The 25565-nt window shown below is 39.9% G+C and overlaps 1 protein-coding gene across 6 annotated transcripts in view; it reads left to right on the plus strand.

Annotated features, from left to right (window-relative positions):
• The window catches only part of LOC132825897 (receptor-type tyrosine-protein phosphatase alpha-like), a 298285-nt gene that overhangs the window by 116597 nt on the left and 156123 nt on the right, over positions 1–25565 (plus strand). For all 6 annotated transcript variants that reach the window (XM_060841716.1, XM_060841555.1, XM_060841887.1 and 3 more), the window contains 2 exons: positions 3508–3528; positions 25155–25239. In XM_060841716.1, the coding sequence (XP_060697699.1) occupies positions 3508–3528; positions 25155–25239 (106 nt within the window). The remainder of the gene's footprint in view (positions 1–3507; positions 3529–25154; positions 25240–25565) is intronic.

Raw genomic sequence — 25565 nt, forward strand, 5'->3', positions numbered from 1 at the left:
GAAGGCATATGGTGTACTGGGCTTTATTGGCAGAGGAATTGAGTTCCGGAGTCCTGAGGTTATGTTGCAGTTGTATAAGACTCAGGTGCGGCCTCATCTGGAGTATTGTGTGCAGTTTTGGTCACCATACTATAGGAAGGATGTGGAGGCATTGGAACGGGTGCAGAGGAGGTTTACCAGGATGTTGCCTGGCATGGTAGGACGATCTTATGAGGAAAGGCTGAGGCACTCGGGGCTTTTCTCATTGGAGAAAAGAAGGTTTAGGGGAGATTTGATAGAGGTGTACAAGATGATTAGGGGTTTAGATAAGGTTGACAGTGAGAACCTTTTTCCGCTAATGGAGTCAGCTGTTACTAGGGGACACAGCTTTAAATTAAGGGGTGGTAGGTATAGGACAGATGTTAGGGGTAGATTTTTTACTCAGCGGGTTGAGAGTTCATGGAATGCCCTCCCAGTAGCAGTGGTGGACTCTCCCTCTTTATGGTCATTTAAGCGGGCATTGGACAAGCATATGGAGGTTATTGGGCTAGTGTAGGTTAGGTAGGCTTCGGTCGGCGCAACATCGAGGGCCGAAGGGCCTGTACTGTGCTGTATTTTTCTATGTTCTATGTTCTATCTCTTGATCGCTTTCTTATACCTTTTTCACAACTTAATTTGTTACCTAACTTTGTGTTCTCAGCAAATTTGGCAATTATACCAAATTACTGCAAATCGATTGAATAATTTAAATATTGATATTTATATTAAGAAATTGAAATCATTTCATGTTCCAGCGCTGATCCCCGTCACATCCAATCAATCTGATCAAGATCCATTTGTGCCTACCGTTTGCTTCCTGTTAGCCAGTCAATTTTCTATGTATGCCAAATACTACCCCATACACAGAGCTTGATTCTATGCAATAATCTTTGTTGTGACATCTTTGCAAAATGCTTTCTGGAAATTTAAGTATAGTACAACACCTATTGTACACAACACATGCTCCTCCCTCAAAGAACTGCAATAAGTTCCCTTTAACGAAAACCACATTAACTCTGTTTGATTTGTTGAACTTATTCAAATGTCCTGTTATAACTTTATTTAATAATAACTTTGAACTTTTGTTTGAGTGATAAATGATGACTTCTGAAGAAGGGTCACTTGACTTGATATTAAGTCTGGCAGGCCCTCGTATGAAGTCCATAATTACTTGAACAATGTCAGCCCACTGTATTAATAATTTATTCTCTATCACCTCTCCGGTGGTTTCATTTTCTTCTTTTATTTTTAATTCACTCACTGGATATGGGCATCTCTGGTTGGGCCAATATTTATTGCCTATCCTTAATTGCCCAGAGGACAGTTAAGAGTTAACCATATTGTCGTAGGTCCAGAGTACATATAGGCCAGACCAGGTAAGGATGACTGATTTTCTTCCTTAAAGGACATCAGTGAACCAGTTGACCATTCATTCCAGATTCTTTATTGAATTCAAATTCCACCATCAGTCATAATGGGATTTGAATGCAGCTCCCCAGAACATTAGTGGAGTTTCTGGATTAATCGCCTAGCAATAATACCACTGGGCTATTGCCTCCCCGAGTTCCTCCCTCCTTCCAACCCACCCATTTCCTGATTTGTGGCAGCTGCTGAGTTGTTGTTAGTGTTTCCTATTCTGAAGACTGATGAAAAATGTGTCTTCACTAACACTAAAGAAACTTGGAACTATCTGGGTTAAAGTCGCCTACTTGATTGGCACTGCATCCACATACATTCAGTCCTCCACTGCTGATGCACAGTACCAGTAGTGGGCATCTCTGCAAGACGCAGAAATTCTAAGGGTCTTTGGGTAGCACCTTGCAAATCCACAACCACTCCCATGTAGAAAGAAAAGGTCAGCAGACCCCTGGGAAGACCACCACCTTCAAGTTCTCTTTTCAAGCCACTCACCATCCTGACTGTCATTCCTTCCTAGTCACTGAATCAAAATCCTGGAAATCTCTCCATAACGGCATTGTGGGTTGGCGTAGAGTACAACAGCTGCTGCAATTCAAGAAGTTAGACATGGACTAGTTGGACCATTTCCATTCTGTATGCCTTTGTAGCAGCGAGTTAATAAATATCAAAAGATCTACAGATGCTGGAAATTGAAGTTGACACTTCAGTCTGGTGACCCTTCTTCAGAACGGATGGTAGCTAGGAAAAGATTGGTATTTATATAAAATAAGGGTTGGGGAGGTGGATGGAGGAGTAGGCGAGAAGTGGAGATAGAGCCCAAAGAGAGACAGACAGACAGTTGAACAGACAGAAGATTGGATAATGGCCAGGCCAGCCTAGGAGAATGGCTGCTTTTGGTGGCTATTAGTGGCTAGCAATGAGTAGTGTGTAATAGAAGACCATATGATAAGAAGGTCAGGTGTATGGGGTTTGGGATAAGGACATGAGAGATGGTGTCTCGAGCCCTAAACTTGTTGAACTTGATTTTGAGTCCAGAAGGCTATACAGTTTCCAAGTGGTCTACTATTACACATCGTTAGCTGCTAATCATCCCCACTAGCAGCCATTCATTCTTCTAGGCCGACTGTAATCCATTTCTTTCGGCTGACTATTATCCACATCTTTTGTCCAACTGTTATTCTCTCTTTTTTTGGCCTGTACCTCCACCCTCTACCCCAACCATATGTTCAGCATAAAAACCTTTTTTCAATTCTGGAGAAGTGTCACTGATTTCTCTCCACAGATGCTGCCAGATGTGCTGAAATTTTACAGCAATTTCTGATTTTGTTTGTGATTTCCAGCATCCACAGTTCTTTCCGTTTATTATTACCTTGAGGTTCTGCTTAATTTGGATCATACCTCTTCATACATACTATACAGAGCCTTTAATTATCCTGTCTATGTCATTGGACTTAAATTGGCCACAACAACAGGATTGTCGTCCTCCCACTACAAGTTCTTCTCCAACTGTCAGCAACTAACTGGACTTCTGAAATAAAATGCTTCCCTCTCAGTTGGTGATTTAGTGAATCTGCTACACTCTATGCATTGAACCTCTTGTTAGTCTAATTTCACTGTAAATTGCCTTCGGTTAAACAGCATTGTGTTCTATATTTTAGCAACTTGTAATTTCCTTAATTCTTTCTATTAAGTATGCTTTTTGTAGTGTGAACATAAAACGCATCACGTTCAAATTCTAAATATTGCTTCACACTTTAGTAGTCACCAGAATGGATGCAGAATTGTTGAATTAATGTAATCTTGTTCTGTACAGCCTGTTACCTTTTATCTCTTGTACATACTCCATCTGTATGAAACCCAATCATTGTGTAGTATTTGAACAGAAGCAATATGAATTGAAAGCTAGAACTGAAGTCCCTCCTCAAAATTTACCAAACACACAAAATGATGGGTTGAATGACTTCTTCCTGTGCCATAAAAGTTCTGTACAATTAAAGCAGCAGCTTGTTAAAATATTAATTCGTGTCATTAAAATTAATGATAATGATACATTTTTGTTTTTCTTTTCAGGTGGAACAACTGCTGGTCCAGGTAAGACTTAATATTACCATAACAGTTTTCATTCCTATCCACTTCACATGAAGTATTGCAGTTTTTATGATTATAACTTTGCATAAACCCTATTTGATGAAGGGGACTGTTTGTACTGGAATACCACTGACACTTTCCTTGATAATTTCTGTCTATAATTTTTGTAAATATCACTGTGTAATTTAGAACCCATTTAATTTTTGAATGTTATCCCTATTTTAAAGCATAATTTTTAATTTTTCTCCTTCATGTACCAGGCACATGTTTAATTCCACATACAAGACTTTGGCACTGTTAGCAGCTGTCAGCAATATATTGTGGTCGTCTTACTAATTGCATTGAAGATGTTCAAAGTGCGGTTCCAGTAATATATAGCTAGACTGAAATTGCTAGTTTCTATAAAGTGTTTATGGGGCTGATTCTCATTGTACTGCTCCAACACATGGCAAATTTTCAACTATAGTTAGACAACTTGTAAAGTATCGGTATTTCTAAATAAGAATTTTCCTCAATAATCTAAATTAGTCTCTGACAAGGCTATGCAGTGACTGGAACTACTTGGCATCATGACCAAGGAATTGCAGCATATAAAGGCAAAACTTACAAAATGCAACAATAAAATATTTTTGAAACCAGTTGGTTGGGGATGCGTGGCCTAATCTCATTGAGCTTTTTGAGCTTTTACTGATGAGGTGAAGCATTATGGTGTAAAATAAGCTGCTAGTGGATTATGGAAGGAGAACTGAATTTGGGAGGTAGACTGTTGGTCTCCATCAGAAAATAGCAAGTTTATCTGTTACAATGCGTCACAAGTATATAAGGCTGATGGAATGGCCATTAAGATAAATTTTCAGGAGATTTTTTAAGTTAGAGAAGAAAAAAATCTAAGGTGAACTGAAATAATTACATGAAGAAGTTGTTGAATGCTTTGTTGCTATTTGGGAGGATTGTTGGAGAGAGATAATGGTAGTGCATCATGTCGCAATAACATGCAAAGTCCAGTTGGAATATGGTATCTTCAGAAAATTTCTGAAATCATTCATAACTAATTTCCCTTCCTGATGGGCTGAAGGGTCTTTTCTACACAGTATGATTATGGGGCGTGGTTCCAGAGGAGGTTACATTGGTGAGCAGTTGAGGTTACTAGCATACAAATGAGAAACCCGAGAAGGTCGCTTGCTCCTTTCCACCATTCGGTTAGATCATAGCTGATCTGATTTTAATTACAAATGTACACACGTGCATATCCCCAATAATCTTTTATCCCCTTGGTAAGTAAGAGGCTCTCTCCCTTCAAACAATTTTAAAGATTCTTCATCCACTGCCTTTTAAAGAAGAGAATTTCAAAAACACCGATCTCGGGGGGGGGGGGGGGAATGTTTCCCCCTCTCTGTCTTAAATGATTTTAACCTATGACCTTTGGTTCTAGATTATTCCAGATGAGGAATGTTCCTTTCAACCATCCACCCAGTCAAAACTCTTCAAATCTCTTCTTAATTGAATATGTTTCAATTAAGTCCCCCCGATTCTTCTAAACTTCAGAGGATAAAGTCTTTGCTTGCCTAGCCTTTCCTCTTGATTTGGGTATTAGTCCAATGAATATTCTCTGGATTGCTTCCAATGCGATCCTTCCATAATTTAGATGAGCAGTATTGTGCACGTACCTCAGGAACTGGTCTCAGGTGCCCTCTATAAATGAACCACAATCTCCCTACTCATGCATTCAGTTTCCCTCGTAATAAAACATAACTTCCTGTTAGTTTTCCTGATTGCTTGTTCTTCCTGCATACTAACCTTTTGTATTTCATACACGAGGACAACCAAAGATGAACTCTGCATCCTCTCACCTGACAGCTAACATTTTTTTCGTTTCTGTCTAATAGATAATTTCATACGTTACCATATTGCGCTCCATTTGCCAGATCTTTTGCTGTATTGTAACCTATCTAACCTTCCTTTAATAGACTCCTTATGTCATCTTCACTTTCCTACCTATTTTCGTGTCTTTGGCAAATGTAGCTACCATAGCAACGGTTCCTTGATCCAAATTTTAAGAATTCATTCATGGGATGTGGGTGTTGCCAGCTAAACAAGCATTGTTTTTCAAAATCTAATTGCCCAGAGGTCCATAAAGAGTCAACCTCTCATTTCAGGTATTAGTCTAACAAGCCTTCTCAAGAGTCAAGAAGAGGTGATGGCCTAGAAATATTATTGCTAGGCAATTAATTAGGTAATGTTCTGGGAACCTGAATTCAAATCCTACCCCGACAGATGGTGGAATTTGAATTCAATAGAAATAGAGAATTAAAAGATGACGATTAAAATGGTGACCATGAAAACATTGTCGATATGTCAGGAAATCCCAGTGGATCACTAATATCCTTTACAGTAAGAAATTGCCATCCTTACTTGGTCCGACTCCATGGCCAGTGTTTCTTTAAAATTCATTTACAGGATGTGGGCATTTCTGGCTCAACCAGCATTCATTGCCCATCACCAATTGTCTAGAGGGCAGTTGAGAGTCACAGATCAGAATCACCGAAGATTACAGAATCTCTACAGTACAGATAGAGGTCATTAGGCGCATCGAGTTTGCACTGACACTCCAAAGAGCATTCCACCCAGACCCACCCTATTCCTGTAACCCCATTTACCATGCTAATCCACATAGCATGGACATCCCTGGATACTACAGGGCAATTTAGCATGGTGACTCCATTTCAGTTGCACATCTTTGGACTGTGGGAAGAAACCAGGGCACTGGGTGGAAACCCATGGAGACACTGGGTGAACATGCAAACCACAGCCAGTCGCCCAAGGCTGCAATTGAATCCAGGCCCTGGCACTGTGAGACAGCATTATCAACCACAAGGCGCACCAAAAGATATGAGTATAATTAGGACATTTGGCCCATCGAATCTGTTCCATCATTTGATCACATCTTCTCAATCCCATTCTCGTGCCTTCACCCCATAACACGTGGTCCCTTTACCAATCAAGAATCTATCTATCTGTATTAAATGTACGCAATAACTTGGACTCCACAACCTTCTGCAGCATTGAGTTCCACAGATTGGCTGAAACAATTTCCCCTCATCTCAGCTGTAAAGGATTGACTCTTTATTCTAACGCTGTCCCCTGGGATCCTAGTGTCTTCTCACCAAAACACCATCTTTATGTTCACAGTGTCTAAGCCTTTCAGTATTCAATCCGCATCCTTCTAAACTTCATCGAATCCAGACTGAGTGTCCTCAATTGCTGCTCATAAGGCATGCCCTTCATCCCCGGGATCATTCTTTTGGGCCTCAAATGCCAACACATGCTTTGTTTGATATGGGGCTGAGAACTGCACTCAATATTCCAAATGTGGTCTGACCAGAGCCTTATCCAGCTTCATCAGTATATTTCTTTTCTTGTATTCTAGCCTCTTGAAATGAATACTAACATTGCAATTGCCTTCCTAACTGTCAACTGAGCATGCATATTAATCTTAAGAGAATCATAAGCTAGGCATCTTAAAATCCCTTTGTATCTCAGATTTCCAAAGCCTTTCCCCACTTTGTTAGAAAGAATAGAGGTGTAGATTATTTTCAAAGTACATAATCTCACACTTTCCCACACTGTATTTCATCTGCTACTTCTTCGCAAACTCTTCTACCTTGTCCAATTCCTCTGCAGCCTCCCTGCTTTCTCAAACTCCCTGCTGCTCCACCTATCTTTGTGTCATCTGCAAATTTAGCAATAATACACTGACTTCATTGGTCCAGGTTGTTAATATATAACATAATAGTTGTGGTCCCAAATTGACCGCTGCAGAATTCCACTCGTCACCACCGCCATGCTGAAAAAGACTTCTTTGTCACCATTGCCTGCCTTTTACCAGTCAGGCAGTCCTCTGTCAATATCAGTACCTTGCCCCTAACATGATGGGTTCTTATCCTATTTTGCACCTGGGCCTTGTGGAAATCTAAATAGATCATGCCCACCTTAGTCTAACTTGCTTGTTGCCTCCTCAAAGAATTCAACCAATCTAATGGGAATTACCTCCTTTGACGAAGTTATGCTGACTTACCCTGTAATTTCAGGTACTCCACAACTCATCCTTAACTATGGACTTTAAAGTATTAGTCATGATTGAGATTTGGTTAACCAAACTATTGTTTCCTGTCTTCTGCCCCTGCCCTGCCTTTAAACAGGTGTGTTACTTTTATCCACTTTCCAGTCCTCTGGAACCCTCTCTGACTCCAGTTATTTCTGAAAGCTCATCACTAATACTTCTACAATATCTTCATCTCCTTCAGAATCACTTGTGCCATGTTGCCACCCTGAAAAGGACTCATTTGTTTCTACTTTCTGCTTCCTGTTAATCAGTTGATCTTTTATTCTTGCTAATAGGTTATCCCTTTTTTTCTTTATTTTCTGAAGTGATCTTTGATGTGACACCTTTATAAAATGCTTTCTGGGGGTCTAAATGCAATTCATCCACTTATTCCCCTTTATCCATAGAATAAATGGGTTCTCTAGGAACACAAATAAATTACTTAAACATTATTTCCCTTTGACAAAATCATGTTGGCTTTGATTGCCTTGACCTTAGCCAACTACTTTGGTATGAAGTCTTTAGTGATAGTTTATAACGTTTTCCCTGTGACAGATGTTAAGCTAACTGGCCTGTGAATTCCTGCTTTCTGCCTCTCTCCCTTTCTGAATATTAGCAATTTTCCAGTCTAAATGAACCTTGTCTGAATCTAATGAGTACTAGAAAATTAGAACTAACACATCAACTGTCTCACTAGATCCTAGGATGAATTCCATCAAATCCTGGGGACTTTGTCAACTCTCATTTCCAGCAATTTACTCAGTATTACGTCTCTGGTTGTTGAAAATATCTTGGTTTCCTCCCTTCTTTTCAATTCCTAATTTGTAACTATATCCTGAATAATTATCCTCTTTTAGTTCAGACCGAGATTTGGTTTGCTCAGATGGCTAGATGGCTGACTCAGAGTGACGTCAACAACATGGGTTCAGTTTCTGCACGATGTGTCTTCCTGTCTTCTCAACATCACCCTGCAGCTGAGATGTGGTGACTGCCACATTACGCACACCACCAGTTGTGTCTGTCCAATGAGAGAACAGCCCTATGATCCTCTGCGACTAAGGCAACTTTTGCAAAATATTGTTGAATGTGTCGACCATCTCTTTGTCCTCCCTTACTCATTCATCAGACTAATTTTTAATATGTCCATCAATTAATTTGTGAAATGTTTAAAATATCTGAAGAAACTTCTTATATATTTGTTTTTGGGTAATTTTCTCTGTGCTCTAATTGTTTCTTCCCTATTAATCTTTTAATAATTCCTTGCTTTTTTATATTCTGTCCACTTTTCTGACCTGCCATCATCTTTGCTCAAATATATTTTTCTTTCAGTTTGATACCAGCATTGACTTTTTTTTTGTTACCCACTGATGTTCCATAGAGATTTTCTTGTCACATCAAACCTGGCTGCAACTGTCCTCCACTCAATTCATTTCGCTGGAAAAATGCTTTCCTTTTATCAGAAGAAGACATCTATTTTTGAGGTTGAGGTTTTTTTCAAATGAACTCTTTGAAAAGATTTTGTTTTGCTGTTTGCCAGGTAATAGTTGAAGGTAGATGTAAATGGCAAGATACCTCCAATTCATTTGCTGACACTCATTTGCTATGTCAATTAGACACTCAACATCTATTGGCATTCATTATGTTTGGTTGCATGTAAAAGTTCTTTTGATTGTGAGCATCATGCAAGATGTCCAGTATCCATCCTTAGAGTTGTCACGTCAAGCTTGTTTCTCTGTCCATTTGTTAAGTCTCCATATGTCTATGAATTCTGTTGTTACAGCAGAGCCTATTCTTGTAAACTTGTTAGTACACACAGCCTTTTTCTTTGTGGCCTTGTATTCTCAAGCTTTTCTGATTTGGTTGCACTATTGTTCCATTTAGTCTCCACATTTTCATTTCAATATTTTCTGAGTTTGTCTTTTTCTCCATTTGTTCATGGGATGATTTGACATTGGCGAAGTCATGTTTAGCCTTTGATGGCGAGCCACTTCCTTACTACTACTGTTTACTTGGTAGTGTTGCACTTGGCGGTGTCATGGAATTTGAGTTGTGTTTCTTAATGCCACTTAAACTAGGAGAGACAGTGGATTTGTAATCCAATGCCCCAGGTAATATTCATAGTTTGAAGTCTACTATGTCATGGTTGTGTAGTTGGATGTCAACCATCCAACTCCTCAGACAGTAGGAGTTGTTCAGAACAGTGTCCTTGGCCCATTCATCTTGAATTGCTGGCAAAATCAAGGAACTATTGTTGACTTTCGGCAGGATATTACTCATGCACCCCCCAACACATTAACAGCACAGAGGTGGAACGAGTGGAGAGTGTCAAGCTCCTGGGAGATTGATTCTTCTTGTGCGTGCACTAGTTACAAAGGCCTAACAACATCTCCTCTTCCTCAGGCAGCTGAGGAAATTTGGCATGATGGCAAATAACCTTGCCAACTTTTGTAGGTGCGCTATCTAGAGCATTCTGTCTGGATGTATCACTACCTGGTATGGCAACTGTACTATTCAAGATTGGAGATGGTTACGGAGAATGGTGAACTTGGCTTGGACAGTCACAAAGGCATCAATCTGTAGAATCCATCTACCAGGTCTGCTGTCAACGAATGTACACCAGCATTCTCAAAGATCCATCCCACGTTACACACGCACACACGTTTCTACCCTACTGTTGTTAGAATACTGAATGGACACTCAAACTCCTAACATTCGCTTATACCTGTGTTTTTGTTTTTGCTGCTGTTTACCTATTATTTACTTATCTATGCTACTTAACTATGTGGTCTGCCTGCATTGCTCACAAGACAAAACTTTTCACTGTGCTTCGGTACATGTGACAATAAATTCAATTCAATTCAATTTATCTATGGCCTTTCTTCCATCATAAGGTCTAAAGTGAGGATATCTGTTGATGACTGCACAATGTTCAGTGTCGTTTTCACTTCTTAGGTACTTAAGTACTACCTGAACAACAACCAGTTTTGTAATTAATATGTGGCAGGGTCATTAGTGCCACACAAGAACCAGATAATGACTGCAAAAGTGTCTGACCGTTGTCTCTTGATATTCAATGGCATTATAGTCATTGAATCCCCACTATCAACAACTCATTGATTCAGTTGTGATTCTTGTCAGCTTTATAAACCCTGTGACTACAAGAGCAGGTCAGAAGCTAGAAATTTTGAAGCACATAACTCACCTTCTGTCTTGCCATTGCCAGTCCTTTCATTTGCCTGAATGTGTGCAACTCCATTTACTTTCAAATTCATCATCATCCAGGAAGAAACAGCCTGCTCAATTGACACGCAGTCTACCACTTCAATTTTTACCATTAACCCATAGTGACAGCACATTTACAAATGCATTGCATTCATTATCCAAAGCAACTTTGACAGTACTTTCCAAGCCCAAGCCCTCTGCCATGTGGAAAGGCAAAGGAAACAGGTACGTAGGAACATCACCAACTGAAAGTTACACTCTCAGCTGCACATCATCATGATTCAAAACTATATTGCCATTCCTTTGGTTTTCGAGGGTCAAATTCTTGGAGCTCCTTTCCTAACAGAATTGTGGGTGTCCCTCACCTCAAGAATTACAGTTGTTCAAAAGAGACAGATCACCTTCTCAAGGTAAATTACTGATGGGCAACAAATGCTGATCTATTCAATGGTACCAATGTCCCATAAAGAAAAATCATAAAAAATCAATTTTCAATCAGTGTTGCGCAAGTTGTTAGGGGGAGATTCTGAAGGACAGGATTTACATGCATATAGAAAGGTGAGGACTGATCAGGGTTAGTCAGCATAGCTTTGCACATGGCAAATAGTGTTTCACTGAAGTGATTGAGTATTTTGAAGAACTGACGAGATTGACAAAGGCAAAGCATTAAGCGTTGTCTATATGGACTTCAGCAAAGCACTTAACAAGGTTCCACATGGTAGTCTGGTTAGTAAGATTAGATCATGGGATATTGGGGAACTAGCCAATTGGATACATAAACAGCTTGAAGGTGTAGGAGACCAAGTGGGTTGTGGAAGGTTGCTTTTTGCACAAGAGATCTATGACCGGTGTGTGCCCAAGGATGAGTGCAGGGTCTACAGTTTTTTGTCATCTTATATAAAAGATTTGGATGTGAATACATGGTTTTTAAGGGATGGTTATTAAGTTTGCCACGTGACCCAAAGTAAGTGATGTGATGGACAGTGAAAGAAGGGTTACCTTGGAGTACAATGAGACCTTCGTCAGATGGGCCAGTGGGCCGGGGAGTGACAGATGGAGTTTAATTTGGATAAATGTGAGGTGCTGCTTTTGGAAAGGCTAATCAGGGCAGGACTTATACATTTAATGGTTAGGTCTTAGAAGTGTTGCTGAACAAAGAGACCTTGGAGTGCAAGTTCATAGTTCCTTGAAAGGAGAGTCTCAGGTCGATATGATAATGAAGAAGGCATTTGGTACACTTTCCTTTATTCGTCAGAGTATTGAGTACAGGAGTCGGAAGATCATGGTGCAGCTGTACAAAGCATTTATGAGGCCATTGTGGAATAGTGCTTACAATTCTGTAAGAATTGCTGTAGGAAAGATGTTGTTAAACTTGAGAGAGTGCAGAAAAGATCTGCAAGGATGTTGTCAGGACTGGAGGGTTTGAACTTTTGGGAGAGTTGAATAGACTGGTGCTTTTTTCTCCCCCTTCGAGACTTGGAGACTGAGGTGTGATCTTAGATGTGTATATAATCATGAGTAGCATCATGGTGATGTCCTGGGGAGTGTTGTTGAACAAAGAGCCCTTGGATCGCAAATTCATAATTCATTGAAAGCAGAGTCTCAAGTAGACAGGCATTTGGTATGCTCGCCTTCATTGATCAGTGCATTGAGTAGAGAGGTTGGGAGGTCATATTGCAGCTGTGCAGGTCATTGGTTAGGTCATGTGGAATACTGTGTTCAATTCTGGTCTCCCTGCTATTGGAAGGATGTTGTGAACCTTGAAAGAGTTCAGAAAAGGTTTGCAAGGATGTTGCCAGGGTTGGAGGTTTGAGCTATAAGGAGAGGCTGAAAAGCTGGGGCTGTTTTCCCTGGAGTGTCGAAGGTTGAGGGGTGACAGTATGCAAGTTTATAAAACCATAAAGGGCAAGGATAGGATGAACAGCAAAGGTTTTTTTTCCTAAGGTGTGGGAGTCCACAACTAGAGGACATAGGTTTAAGGTGAGAGAGGGAAGATTTTAAAAGGTGGTGTGTGTATGGAATGAGCTGCCAGGTGGAGTGGTGGAGGTGGGTACAATTATAGCATTTAATAGACTCCTTAATGAGTATATGGATAGGAAGGGTTTAAGTGGGGTATGGGCGAAATACTGGCAAATAGGACTAGGTCAAATTGGGATGTCTGGTTGGCGTGGATGATTTGGATGAAGGGTCTATTTCTGTGCTGTATAACTCTTTCCCATTATTCACCTGGTTTATTTTGTTGAAGATTTACACGTATTTTCTCTTTGGTAGTGATGACCTGAAACAATGTTGAACTTAATTAGTTTTGAAGTCACAGCTGATAAAAGTTAAACTTAATTGGGAAAAAAAAACCTGAAGGGCACTCTTTCCTGAAGAGACTGACAAATGCTGTAGCTTTGTCTTTTGCACAGAGATGTTGTGTTCAGCAATTAACCATGGAGTTTCCTGCTTCTATTAGTTAGTTACATGTCTACAGCCATTTGTGACTCAGTGTGACAGGATTGCAGAACTTTGAGCTGATCCATTGTTTGTGGTGCTGCTTTTCTCTGCCTATACCATGTTGCTTCTGTTATTTAATATGCATAAAGTCCTGCGTATAGTTTCACTAGATTAATATCTTGTAGGAATACCTAATATTGATTCTTGTATGCTTTACTTGTTTTCTTGGCTTCATGACGGTGGTTATGTGAGGGAATATGCAAGGCTATGCCATTATGTTTGAATCCAGTTCTGCTGCTGATAGTCCACTTTCACACTCCTAGTTTCTCATAATTATCTCATTCCCCATGAGGTGGTGTTGTACAATGTGCATTCTATCCTCCTTATAGAGATGATGTGTCTCCATTTATGCGAAAGCTTTGAGGTATTCATTTTTACTACTGCAGTTGTCAGCAGATATGTTTGTGATGGTTGATTGGTAGGACAAGGTCAAGATTTTCTGTTTCGTATTCACTACTTCATCTGGCGCACTTTGGTAGATTGTCCTTTAGGGTTTGATCAATAGCTTCTCAATTGAGTGACACTAAGTGATCCTATGCCCAAACTGCTTTGTTTCTTTTTTTCCTGTCTGTCCTCAGCTGCTTCACTGTCATATTCAACTTCAAGAAATGATAAATTTATTAGCTGTGTAGGTTGTAATCAGCAGGAAGTTTCTTTGTCCATATTTAACTTGATGTGATAAAACTTCATGTATTCATTAAGTCCATTGACTCCCATAGCTATTTCAATGGCACTTGCTCACATCCTGATTCTTCAAAGGAGTCTTCCAATCTCCCACTTTCCATGGAAGAGAGACCCTGCCACACCAACACACTCTGCTCTTGTTTTTTTTTCTTCAGTAGAGTTTTGATGTTATTTCTGCCATGTCTTGTATATCAGCACATTTCTCTCTCTTCCCTCTTTGAATTAAACACACTCTTCAACAATTTAGATCTCTGCCTCTATTTTGTTTAGCTTTTCTTGTACCTGTTTTTGTCCATTGTTTTTGGTCAGAAGCTGGTCTGACAGATTGTCACTCACATATTCTTATTTCTTGTCCCATTCTTTAACAAAAATGTGATTATACAGAATCCTATTTTTGCCCTACAACTGATTATTTCATCTGCTGTTTCAGTCGTGTTAATGCTTTTCATTTCTCCTAGTTCTATAAAAATGGTCATTTGCCTGAAATGTTAATGTTTTCCTCGCTACACAAGTAATGCCTGTTTATATTTGGAAAATTTTTATCTTGACTTCAAGGAAAGAAAGCAGATGGAATGAACCAATTGGAATGTGACATCATCACTCCTTATTTTGGGTGAACTCCCCTCTAATAGCTGCAATCTGTTACCACAAGCGTTTATCTCCAAGACGTAGATCCACACTTGGGAAGACTTCTCAAAGAAACTATGATCATGAAAATCAAGAAAAATTAAAGAAAAATGAAAAATAAATCCAAATGAAGTAGAAAATAAAGTATAGTTTGCTTTATTTACTGTATATAATTGCATTAGAAGCAATTCAGAGGTTGTTCATACGACTGATTGTTGGGATGAAAATGTTGACTTATGAGTCAAGGTTCAATAGGTTACCCTTCTATGCATTGATAATGCATTGATTGCAACATTGCACATTTCAATGAATCTTCATGGCCAGCTGAGAAAACAAGGGTCTCCCTTATGGCAGAGACGAGATCTGGGGAACACTGGTGAAAATTGCGATGTATTCCATTTCTGTTGATGGTTCCATAGAACAGTACAGGCCCTTTGGCCCTCAATGTTGTACTCTGTGGATGTGATAGTGGAAGGGTTATTGAATCTTTTGTATTGCTGATGTAGAGAGATTCTTGATTAATAAGGCAGTCAAAAGTTCTCTAGGGTAAAAAGAAAGTGAATTGGAGGGCTGAAGTCAGATCAATGTGACCTTATTAAATGATAACTTGGACCCCAGGGCCAGATGACATACTCTTGCTCCTGATTTCTCTGTTCATAGCCAGAGTAAGGATGAGGCAAAATTTCTTCATGGAGTCATATAGCATGTAAACAGATCCCTCAACCCAATTCATCCAAGCCGACCAGGTTTCCTAAACTGAACGAGTCCCATTTGTCTGTGTTTAGCCCATATCCTTCTAAACCTGTCATTTTCATGTACCTATCCAAATGTCTTTTAAATGTTGTAATCTGGGAGCAAATCTTGCAACAGAAGTACTGCAACTTAATTTGCTTCCATTCGAGGGTTGCATTTCTTAAGCTCACCGTAACAATGTCTAGTACCTTAGATAATTATTAATTGCACACTGTTGTTGCACAGGCGGATCATATCCCAGAAATGGAAAGGGTGAGTTACTTGATATCTTTAACTAGTATGGTTTACCACTTTTTTTGTCAATATCCCACTGTCCAGATAATTTCTGACTTTTTTTGACAATCAGTGTTTCTTGTCTTTTTGGTTAAGATAAAATGTGGTGTTATTTTTCTCATTGAATGACACTGTATCGGCCTTTTTATTTGGCATGACTTAGCAGGAACTGATTTGATAGTGATTTTCAAAAGATGGTTTTTCTTCTTGTTCTCTTCCCCTCTGTCAAGCTGCTTGCTTTTCTGGAAGAACCTTATTTTGGAGTCTTGTTTCCACACTTTGGTATTTAACAATTTAAGCTGAAGTTCGAAAAACACATTTTCTACTTCAGGTGATGGTGGCAAAGTTGAATTTATTTTCCACCAGTAACTGAAGGAATTGTCAGAGTTGCATTTTTAACTGCTCAAATCTCAATGATAATGGTGCTTTCACCTCATGTTTAAAATAATTGGTGAACTTGGTTTTTTTTGTTTCTTATGATATCAATTTACCACGAGTTCAGCTCCTGGCTTTTGTGTTCTAGACCATATTAATTATGTCTATATTACAATAAGCTGTATTAATATAAGAAGATAATGGCCTGTTGGTGTATCACTGGATTGTTAATCCAGAGACCCGGATAATATTCTGGGGCCCATGTTCAAACCCCGCCATGGCAGATGGTGGAATTTGAATTCAATCTAAAAAGAGGAAAAATCTGGAAGTAAGAGTCTAATGATAACCATGAATCCACTGTCAATTATCAGAAAAACCCATCTGATTTACTAATGTCCTTTAAGGAAGGAAACAGCCAACCTTACCTCGGCTGGCCTACATGTGACTCCCGACCCACAACAATGTGATTAACTCTTAACTGCCCTCTGGGCGATTAGGGGTGGGCAATAAATGCTGCGTAGCCAATGACGTGCTCATCCCGTGAATGAATATTAAAAAAATTGCTCAGTCTACCTTGCCTTATTGACTTGTGCGTATACATACCCAAATTTCTCCTGCCCATCGTTTAGAATATTTACTCTGTTTCTATGTTCTTTCCAACGCCCTACACTTGTCTGCATCGAATTACTTCTGCCACCTATCTGCCAACTCTACCAACGTGTCCGTGTCCTTTTGAAGTTCTGCCATGTCCTCCTCACGGTTTTCAATACTGCCAAGCTTTGAAATGTAGATCATTTATGTATTTCTGAAAAAAAAACAATGGTCCCAATACCGACCTTGGCAAGCTCCTTGGCAGACCTTCTCCGGTCAGAGGAGTACTCATGAATCATTATAATCCATTGCATTCACTTACCACCTCTAAATTACATTTTATACCTCTGTCATGCCCCTTGTCTCCATGTATAAATTGTCTTTTGATTCCTAATCAGCTGTAATCCTATCCTTCAGCATGTTTTGTATCCATGCTGCTACTCTGTCTTTTTATTCCAAGCTTATTGTGTGATACTGTGTTGACTGCCTTTTGAAAGTTCATGTACACCACATCAATAATGTTTTCTTGATCAAACCTCTTAGAAAACTCCAAGTTTGTCAGATACAATTTTCTTTAATAAATGCAAACCCGCTGTTTGGAATTGACCCATATTTTTCCATTTGCCTACTAATTCAATCCTGAATAATGTTTTCCTTGAGGTTTCCCCATTATGGAAATTGACCTCACTGGTTTGTATTACTGGGTCTGTCTATTTAACCAAGGGCAGGATGTTTCCAACCTCTGACCTGGAAGATTGGAAAATTATTGTCAGTGCCTCAGCTCCCATACCTTCAATATCCTTGAAATGTGTTTCTTCTAGTGCTGGTGCCTCACTAACTTTAATTCCTTGCAATTTATCCAATACCACTGCTACATCAATTTTAAAGCCTTCTAGTGACTAAATTTCCTCTCTGTCACTGTGGCCTGGATAGCATGTGTATAGTAGTTAAAGACTAATGTAAAATGTTAATTTTACACTTCAGCAGTGCCTCTTGCCCCAATGTATAAATCTGTTTTTGTCTCTAATCAGGTGCCCTCTTCATTTATACTAATGAATCTGTTAGAATCCTTGACATTACCCTGTAGGTTCGGTGCCAGTTTTGCTTGTCACATCTCTTCTTTGCTTTTTTTACCTCTCTCTTCTCAACCTTGTGTGTTCAGCTTGGATCTCAGTTATATTTTCTTTGTAATACCCGTCATAAGCACACCTCTTCTTCTTTAACTTGATTTCTGTTTCCTTTGTCATCCAATTGCAGAGGCTGACATGCCTGCACTCCAGCCCATTGGGTCCCCTCACCTGCCTAATTCACAGTCACAACTTTCTATCCCTGACCACTAGCCAAGTGCGAAGATCCAATCCTAAGTGGTGTAACTGCCTCCTGGTACAATGAATCCAGGTAACAATAATTATAGTGATTTAGGAATGTTACCCCTCCTTGGTTAATGCCATTTTTTTTTAAAGTTTAGCCTCCAGCTGAACAAATTCTAAACTGAAGGTGTTTGAACTATCGTCAGTTGCTGTATAGTTTTTTGCCATGGATCACAGCAACATTCAGGAGCACTCGGTACTTCGGCCTTGACACAGAAGCTCTCCTGCATCCTTAATGAATTTTAATGAATCACTTAGTTATCTTATTCACTTTATTTGATAGATGTTTTATTTATCACAAGTTTTAAAATAGTATACAAACTAACAATAGAATAAGCCTTCACCACTCAAGAGATTCTTAGCAACTACTAGCTCCTTTCCTGATAGTAGAACAGGAAACTATTTCAATAGGACAAGAAGGGTGGAAAAGTGAAATGAAAAGTAAACAAATGCCACTTTGCTGACCTCCCCCACTTGTCAAACTCCAATATTTGAGCCCGATTTCCTGACTGACTTGGAATTTCATATTTTCTTGCTTGCATTTTCTTCTTCTCACCTCTGCTTTCATTCCTCCCCCTCCCACTCTCTCTTCTCTCCCGTCTCACTCATTCCACCTGCTCTCCCATCCCCCTGGACTCACTCCCCTCAATGCAGTCACACCTCCTGCACGCCCTCATGCTCGCTCTCACACCCCCCGCCCCCTCCAACCCAACGTCTGCCCCATCCTCCCCACCCGCTGCGCCCTTTCCTCCCCACGCTCCATGTGCTCTCCTACCCCCACCCTCTCTTCCCCCCCCAGACTTTGCTCTCTGTTTCCCCCTCCGTCCCCAGTTTTTGCTCTCTGTTCCCCCCCGTCTTTGTTCTTTGTTTCCCCCTCACCCCCCGTCTTTGCTCTCTGTTTCCCCCCACTACTCTTTGCTCTTCCCCCCCACTCTTTGCTCTCTTCCCCCCTTCACTCGTTCTGTCCTTTCCTTCCCCCTCCCTTTCCTCCTCCCCCTTCTTTCTGTCTCTTTTCATCTCTCCCCCTCCCTCCTACCTCTCCTCTCCTCTCGCTCACTCGCTCTCTCTCGCTCGCTCTTTCTCTCTATTCAGTCTTTTTCCTGCTATGTTTGGCATTTTGTTCCTGATTGAATTCAAATGTGCCATTTCTACCATTTTTCCTTTTCTTTTTAAATCTCGTTTTTCATAACTTCACTTGTGGGTGTTAATGTCTGACTGCCATTTGTTGCCTGTCCTTAATTGCCCTTAAAGTTGGTGGTGAGCTCTCTTCTTGAACCAGCAAATCCAGTTGCTGTAGGTAGACTAACAATGCCCTTAAGGAGACAATTCTAGGATTTCGACCCACTGACGGAAATATATTGCCATTTATTCACTAAGTCAGGATGGAGGGGTATTCTCAAGTAATGAGGCCATTGTTCTTACACCGTACTTGTCTATGACTCTATGGAAGTGGTCGTGAGTTTGGAAGGTTCTGTCTAAGGATGTTTGGTGAATTTCTGCAGTGCATCTTATATATCATACACATTGCTCCAACTAAGTGTTGGTCGTGCAGAGAGTGGGTGCTTGTGGATGTGGTGTCAATCAAGTGGGCTGTCTTGTCCTGGATGTTGTCAAGTTTTGAGAATGCTGTTGGTGTCTGAAGCAATATGCTGCTGGTTTTTGTATTTACTAAATTTCCAGCTCCATTGAAATATTACATTGTACTTGTCAAGTAGTTTCAAGCTCAACCTTTCAGTAAGGTAGAAGAAAAAAAACAAATTGAATGAAATGCTGCAGGAATAAGTCTGGTTAGTGGTGTGTGGCACAAACTAACCCACTTCAAAAGATTTGGTCCATTGTAATTGTTGGAGGTTCAACCATGTTATCACCTTGGTATTCTGGGTTTTTTAGATTAGATTACTTAGTATGGAAACAGGCCCTTCGGCCCAACAAGTCCACACCGACCCACCAAAGCGCAATCCACCCAGACCCATTACCCTACATTTATCCCTTCACCTCACGCTACGGGCAATTTAGCATGGCCAATTCACCTAACCTGCACATTTTTGGACTGTGGAAGGAAACTCACGCAGACACGGGGAGAATGTGCAAACTCCACACAGTTGCCTGAGGCGGGAATTGAACCCAGGTCTCTGGCGCTGAGAGGCAGCAGTGCTAACCACTGTGCTATCATGCCGCTTTCAATCTTTGTATTATCAGCTTCTCCCTTGCTTTTGGGTAATTTGACTGATAAAGAGCATTTGAAGAGCTTTTTGAAAAATCCAAGATAATAAAAAAAGTTGCTAAATTAGGTATTCAATACAATAGTTCAAAAGGAAAATTCCATTTTAACCAAAAGATGTCTTTCCTTGGAGCTTTGCTCTAATTGGAAGATTTTGTTGCTTCATATTAAGGAGCTAAATGATCCACTCCTTGTCTGTGCTGGAATAACTGAAATCCTGGTCCTCGTTTATGTCCTTGAATGTTAAACATGTTAGATCTGTGTGGATATTTGATAAACATAATTGAGCAAAATTGTATACCCTGCATATTTAAAAAAATGCTGTTAAGTCTGATAAGAAAATGGCAAATATGTTGAGGTACTGGAAGTATTGCACATGCAATCTTTCTCCAACAACATTAGAGAATGACATGAAGGGGAAGAGGAACACAAACTTATTAATAAAACAAACCATGCTAGGCAGCATATTTTCCTGCTATCATGAAGGCCGATACTTGCGTCAAATGGCTTTATTCACTCCTTCAGTGACATATGCATGTTTCTTTGTCAATGTTGTGAATCATTAAGGTATAAATGCTAAAAAGGTGGTTGCAGCTATTTGTTGTTTTATTGTATACATGGATTTCCAAAAAGTAATTACATATTAAAGCCTTAACATTTAAAGTTTCTCATCCATAACCTGTATGTCATTGACTACAGCATAAGTGAAGTGACACGTACTTTATGGTGAAGTGATCTTTTGTTTTGGTGTAATGACAGTACCATTAAAATTAATGTAACCTGTCTGGTCTTGAAAACTTTATTCGATTTGGGCTTCCTATCACTCTTCAAAAATGAGAAATTGTCATGTCTAAATTTTAATGGTACTGGCTTAAAAACACTCTAGAATTGAAACTCTCAATCTTGCAGGTTTATGCGCAAAGATGTAACTCAAAGTTATTTTACAGTAACCATTAAGTTGTTCTGTGTAAAACAAAGTTTGGTGTATCAGTGATGCATAGAGATAAGACAAACTAACTTAACTGTGATAGAAGCTGCATATATTCCCAAATAGGGCCATGTCTGTTGCATGGATAGTGAGCGTGTGCATGCATTGTTCGCTTTTTCAGTGAAGCAAAAGCTTTGGGACTTCTCATTCATGGTAGATTGGTCAACACATTGTAACAAGCAATCAAATACAGCTTACTGTTTTTGAACTCGAACAAAGACTAACTATTCCTGGAGTGCTGTCTACAAGACAATAATCAGAGGCGACTTGTTAACAAATCTGTACCTTTTTTGCAAATTGTATTCTTGTGTCTGTCCTGATGATATGAACACAAGTTCTTTCCTTTCAGCAATACCCAGGTCTGCCAGCATTTCTGGGGAAAGAAAGAGTTCATGCTTCCTACCAATCCTTTATCTGAACTAGAAAAGCTTAAAAATTTTACAATTTGTAAGCAAGTGAAATGCAGAGATCAGGAATAAGAACAGAATGTGAGATCTGTGATAGGTTGGACCAGTGACCAGTGATGAAGGGTTTATGCTGCAAAGCTAAAGGGAATAATAATTGGACAAATAAAGAAAGGAAAGATGGGATTAGATGAAGTGTTAAAGATAGAATTATAACCAGCCACTGTCAGAAAATGAGAACTGAAAACTGTGTGAGCAAATAAATCCAGAAGCTTAAGTGTCGAGGTACAGTATGAAATTATTGAACTGAGTTGAGGCCAAAGATTGAGCAGTGGGTTTCTTTGTGATATTATATGAAGTTAAGATCGGGTGGGGGGCTGGGGCAGGGGTGGAGGTCTGAGGGAGCACAAGTGAAGCATTACCATAACAGGCAACAGAAAGTTTGGAAGTCACGTGGAGAGATAATTGTGTAGTGGTAGCATCATAGTGTGGTAACCCAGAACCTCAGGATAATGTTTTTCTGAGGCAACTTCATATCCTACCATGGCAGGTGGTTGAATTTGAAATAACCAAAAATGAATTAAAACCTAGCCTGATGGTCATCATGTAATAAGCACTATTAATTGTAAAAACCTATCTGCTTCACTAATGTTCTTAACAGAAGTAAATCTGCCACCTTTATCTGATTTGGCTACACTGACACAGTATGTAGATAGGCCAAGCCACATTGGATTTGATGCTGGGTAATGAACCAGGCCAGATATTAAATTTGGAGGTAGGTGAGCACTTTGGTAATAGTGACCAAATTCAGTTATGTTTACTTTAGAGATGGAAAGGGATAGATTTATACTGCGGGGCAAGAGTTATATTTGGGGTAAAAGCAATTATGATGCGATTAGGCAAGATTTAGGATGCATAAGATGGGGAATGAAACTGCAGGGGATGGGCAGAATTGAAATGTGGACGTTGTTCAAGGAACAGCAACTCCGTGTCTTTGATATCTGTCAGGCAGAGAGGTGATCAAGCGAGGCAACCGTGGTTTATTAAAGAAGTTGAATCTCTTGTCAAGAGGAAGAAGGAGGCTAATGTAATGATGAGATGTGAAGGCTCAGTTAGGCCACTTGAGTGTTACAAGTTAGCCAGGAAGGACCTAAAGAGAGAGCTAAGAAGAATCAGGAGGGGACATGATAAGTATTTGGCAGGTAGAATCAAGGAAAGCCCTAAAGCTTTATGTAGGTATATCAGGAATAAAAAAAAAATAGAGTAAGATTTGGGCCAAGAGTGGGGAGCTGGAAAAGCACAGCAGGTCAGGCAGCATCGGAGCAAGAGAATCAGGTTATTCATCAGGCTTTCGCCCGAAATGTCAATTCTCCTGCTCCTCGGATGTTGCCTGACCTGCAGTGCTTTTCCAGTACCCCACTCTCAACTCTGATCTCCAGCATCTGCAGCCCTCACTTTCTCCTAAGATTAGGGCCACTCGAGGACAGTCGTGGGAATTTGTGCATGGAATCCGAGGAGATAGGGGAGGTGCTAAATGATGATTTTTTTGTAAGTATTCACATAGGAAAAAGACATTGTTGTCGTGTAGAATATTGAGATACAGCCTACCAGACTAGATGGGATTTAGGTTCATAAGGAAGAGCTGATGGCAGTTTTGAAAAGTGTGAAAATTAGTCCCCCGGGTCAGATAGGATTTATCCTATGATTGTCTGGGAAGCTAGGAAGGAGAATGCAGAGCCTTTGGCTTTGATCTTTATGTCGACATTGTCTACAGGAATAGTGTCAGAAGACTGGAGGATAGCAAATGTCCCCTTCTTCAAGAAGAGGAGTAGAGACAACCCTGGTAATTATAGACCGGTGAGCCTTACTTCGGTTGTGGGTAAAGCGTAGGAAAAGTTAGGATTTATAATCATCTAGAGAGGAATAAATTGATTAGGGATAGTCAACAGATTTTGGTGAAGAGTAGGTCATGCCTCACAAATCTTATTGAGTTCTTTGAGAAGGTGACTAAACAGGTGAATGAGGGTAAAGTGGTGTATATGGATTTCACCAAAGCGTTTGATAAGGTTCGTCATGGTAGGCTATTGCACAAAATACGGAGGCACGGGATTGAGGGTGATTTAGTGGTTTGGATCAGAAATTGGCTCGGTGAAAGAAGACAGAGGGTGGTTGTTGATGGGAAATGTTAATCCTGGAGTTCAGTTTCTAGTGGTATACCACAAGGATCTGTTTTGGGGCCACGGCTGTTTGTCATGTTTATAAATGATCTGGATCAGAGCATAGAAGAATGAGTTAGTAAATTTGTAGATGACACTAAGGTCAGTGGAGTTGTGGACAGTGCAGGAGAATGTTGCAGGTTACAGAAGGTCATAGATAAGCTGCAGAGCTGGGTTGAGAGGTGGCAAGTAGACATTAATGCAGAAAAGCTTGAGGTATTCACTTTGAAAGAAGTAACAGGAATACAGAGTACTGGGCTAATGGTAAGATTCTTAGTAGTGTGGATGAGCAGAGAGATCTCGGTGTCCATGTGCATAAATCCCTGAACATTGCACCCAGGTTGATAGAGTTGTTAAAAAGGCATGTGGTATGTTAGTTTTTATTGGTTGAGGGATTGTATTTCGGAGCCATAAGGTTATGTTGCAGCTGTACAAAACTCTGGTGCAGCTGCATTTGGAGTATTGCATATAGTTCTGGTCACCGCATTATAGGAAAAGTGTGGAAGCATTGGGAAGGGTGCCATCTGACCTACACTATTCCATTAGCGTCCATATGTTTATCCAGTGACTATTTATATGCTCTTAAAGTTGGTAAGTCTATTACTGTTACAGGCAGTGCATTCCATGCTATTACTACTCTCTCAGTGAAGAACCTAGCTTTGATATCTGTCCTGTATCAATCACACTTCAATTTAAAGCTATGTCCTTCATGCTAGCCATCACCATCAAAGAAGAAAGCTCTCGCTGTCCACCCTATCTAATCCTCTGATCATCTTGTATGTCTCTATTAAGTCATCTCTTAACCTTCTCTTGAAAACAACCTGAAGTTCCTCAGCCTTTCCTCATAAGACCTTCCCTCCATACAAGGCAACATCCTGGTAAATCTCCTCTGCATCCTTCAGTAACCAGAACTGTACGCAATACTTCAAATGATTGAGTTGCCTCATTAGATTACTGTTTTGATAGTATTGGTATGAAATAGAGCTTTGAATTATGTATGTTCTAGTCCATTAAAACAGTCATTTTTTACAACACCCAAAACAACAGTTAACTATTGTTAGAGTCAATTTCATCGGCTTCAGCTGAGCAATGCATATTTGTGATCCTGCAACAATTTAAACAATGATTCTGTATTGAATACAGGTTAGCATGTTAATTTTGTGTTTTCGCATGAGCTTACTCAATTTCTTAGTCAGCTATTTGCAACATTTGAGGTTCATCTTAGCATTGTCTTGCCCATCTGATATAATTGTGTACTTACGCTTATAATCTATATTCTGATTAATATTTTCTTTTCATTACAGATGAAATGCCCATTATTGCTGTAATGGTAGCCCTCTCATCATTGTTAGTCATCGTATTTATCATTATAGTTCTCTACATGCTGCGGTAAGTGAGTGCTAGCTTACAAGCATGTTTGCTATTGCATAGATCAAGTTTTAAAAAAATACTTTTATACCCTTGATGCTTCTAATTCAATGCTTATCAAACTTTTTCTCTTGGTGACCCCGTTTTAACAATTAAAGATCGGCATGTCAACAGTTTGAATGGCAGAGCGGGTAGGGATGGGGGAGACCAGGAATTGTGGTGGCAGTTGCGTTGCAAGTGTTGATAATTTTTCACCAACCGTTTTGCTGGTTCTGGACTCGGTGATTGGACTTCAGTTTAATCTCTTAAGGAAATGCCCTCTGAATCAAGTAATGAAAGTAAATCAT

The sequence above is a fragment of the Hemiscyllium ocellatum genome, chromosome 1 (assembly GCF_020745735.1).
Source record: "Hemiscyllium ocellatum isolate sHemOce1 chromosome 1, sHemOce1.pat.X.cur, whole genome shotgun sequence".
Classification (NCBI taxonomy): Eukaryota; Metazoa; Chordata; class Chondrichthyes; order Orectolobiformes; family Hemiscylliidae; genus Hemiscyllium; species Hemiscyllium ocellatum.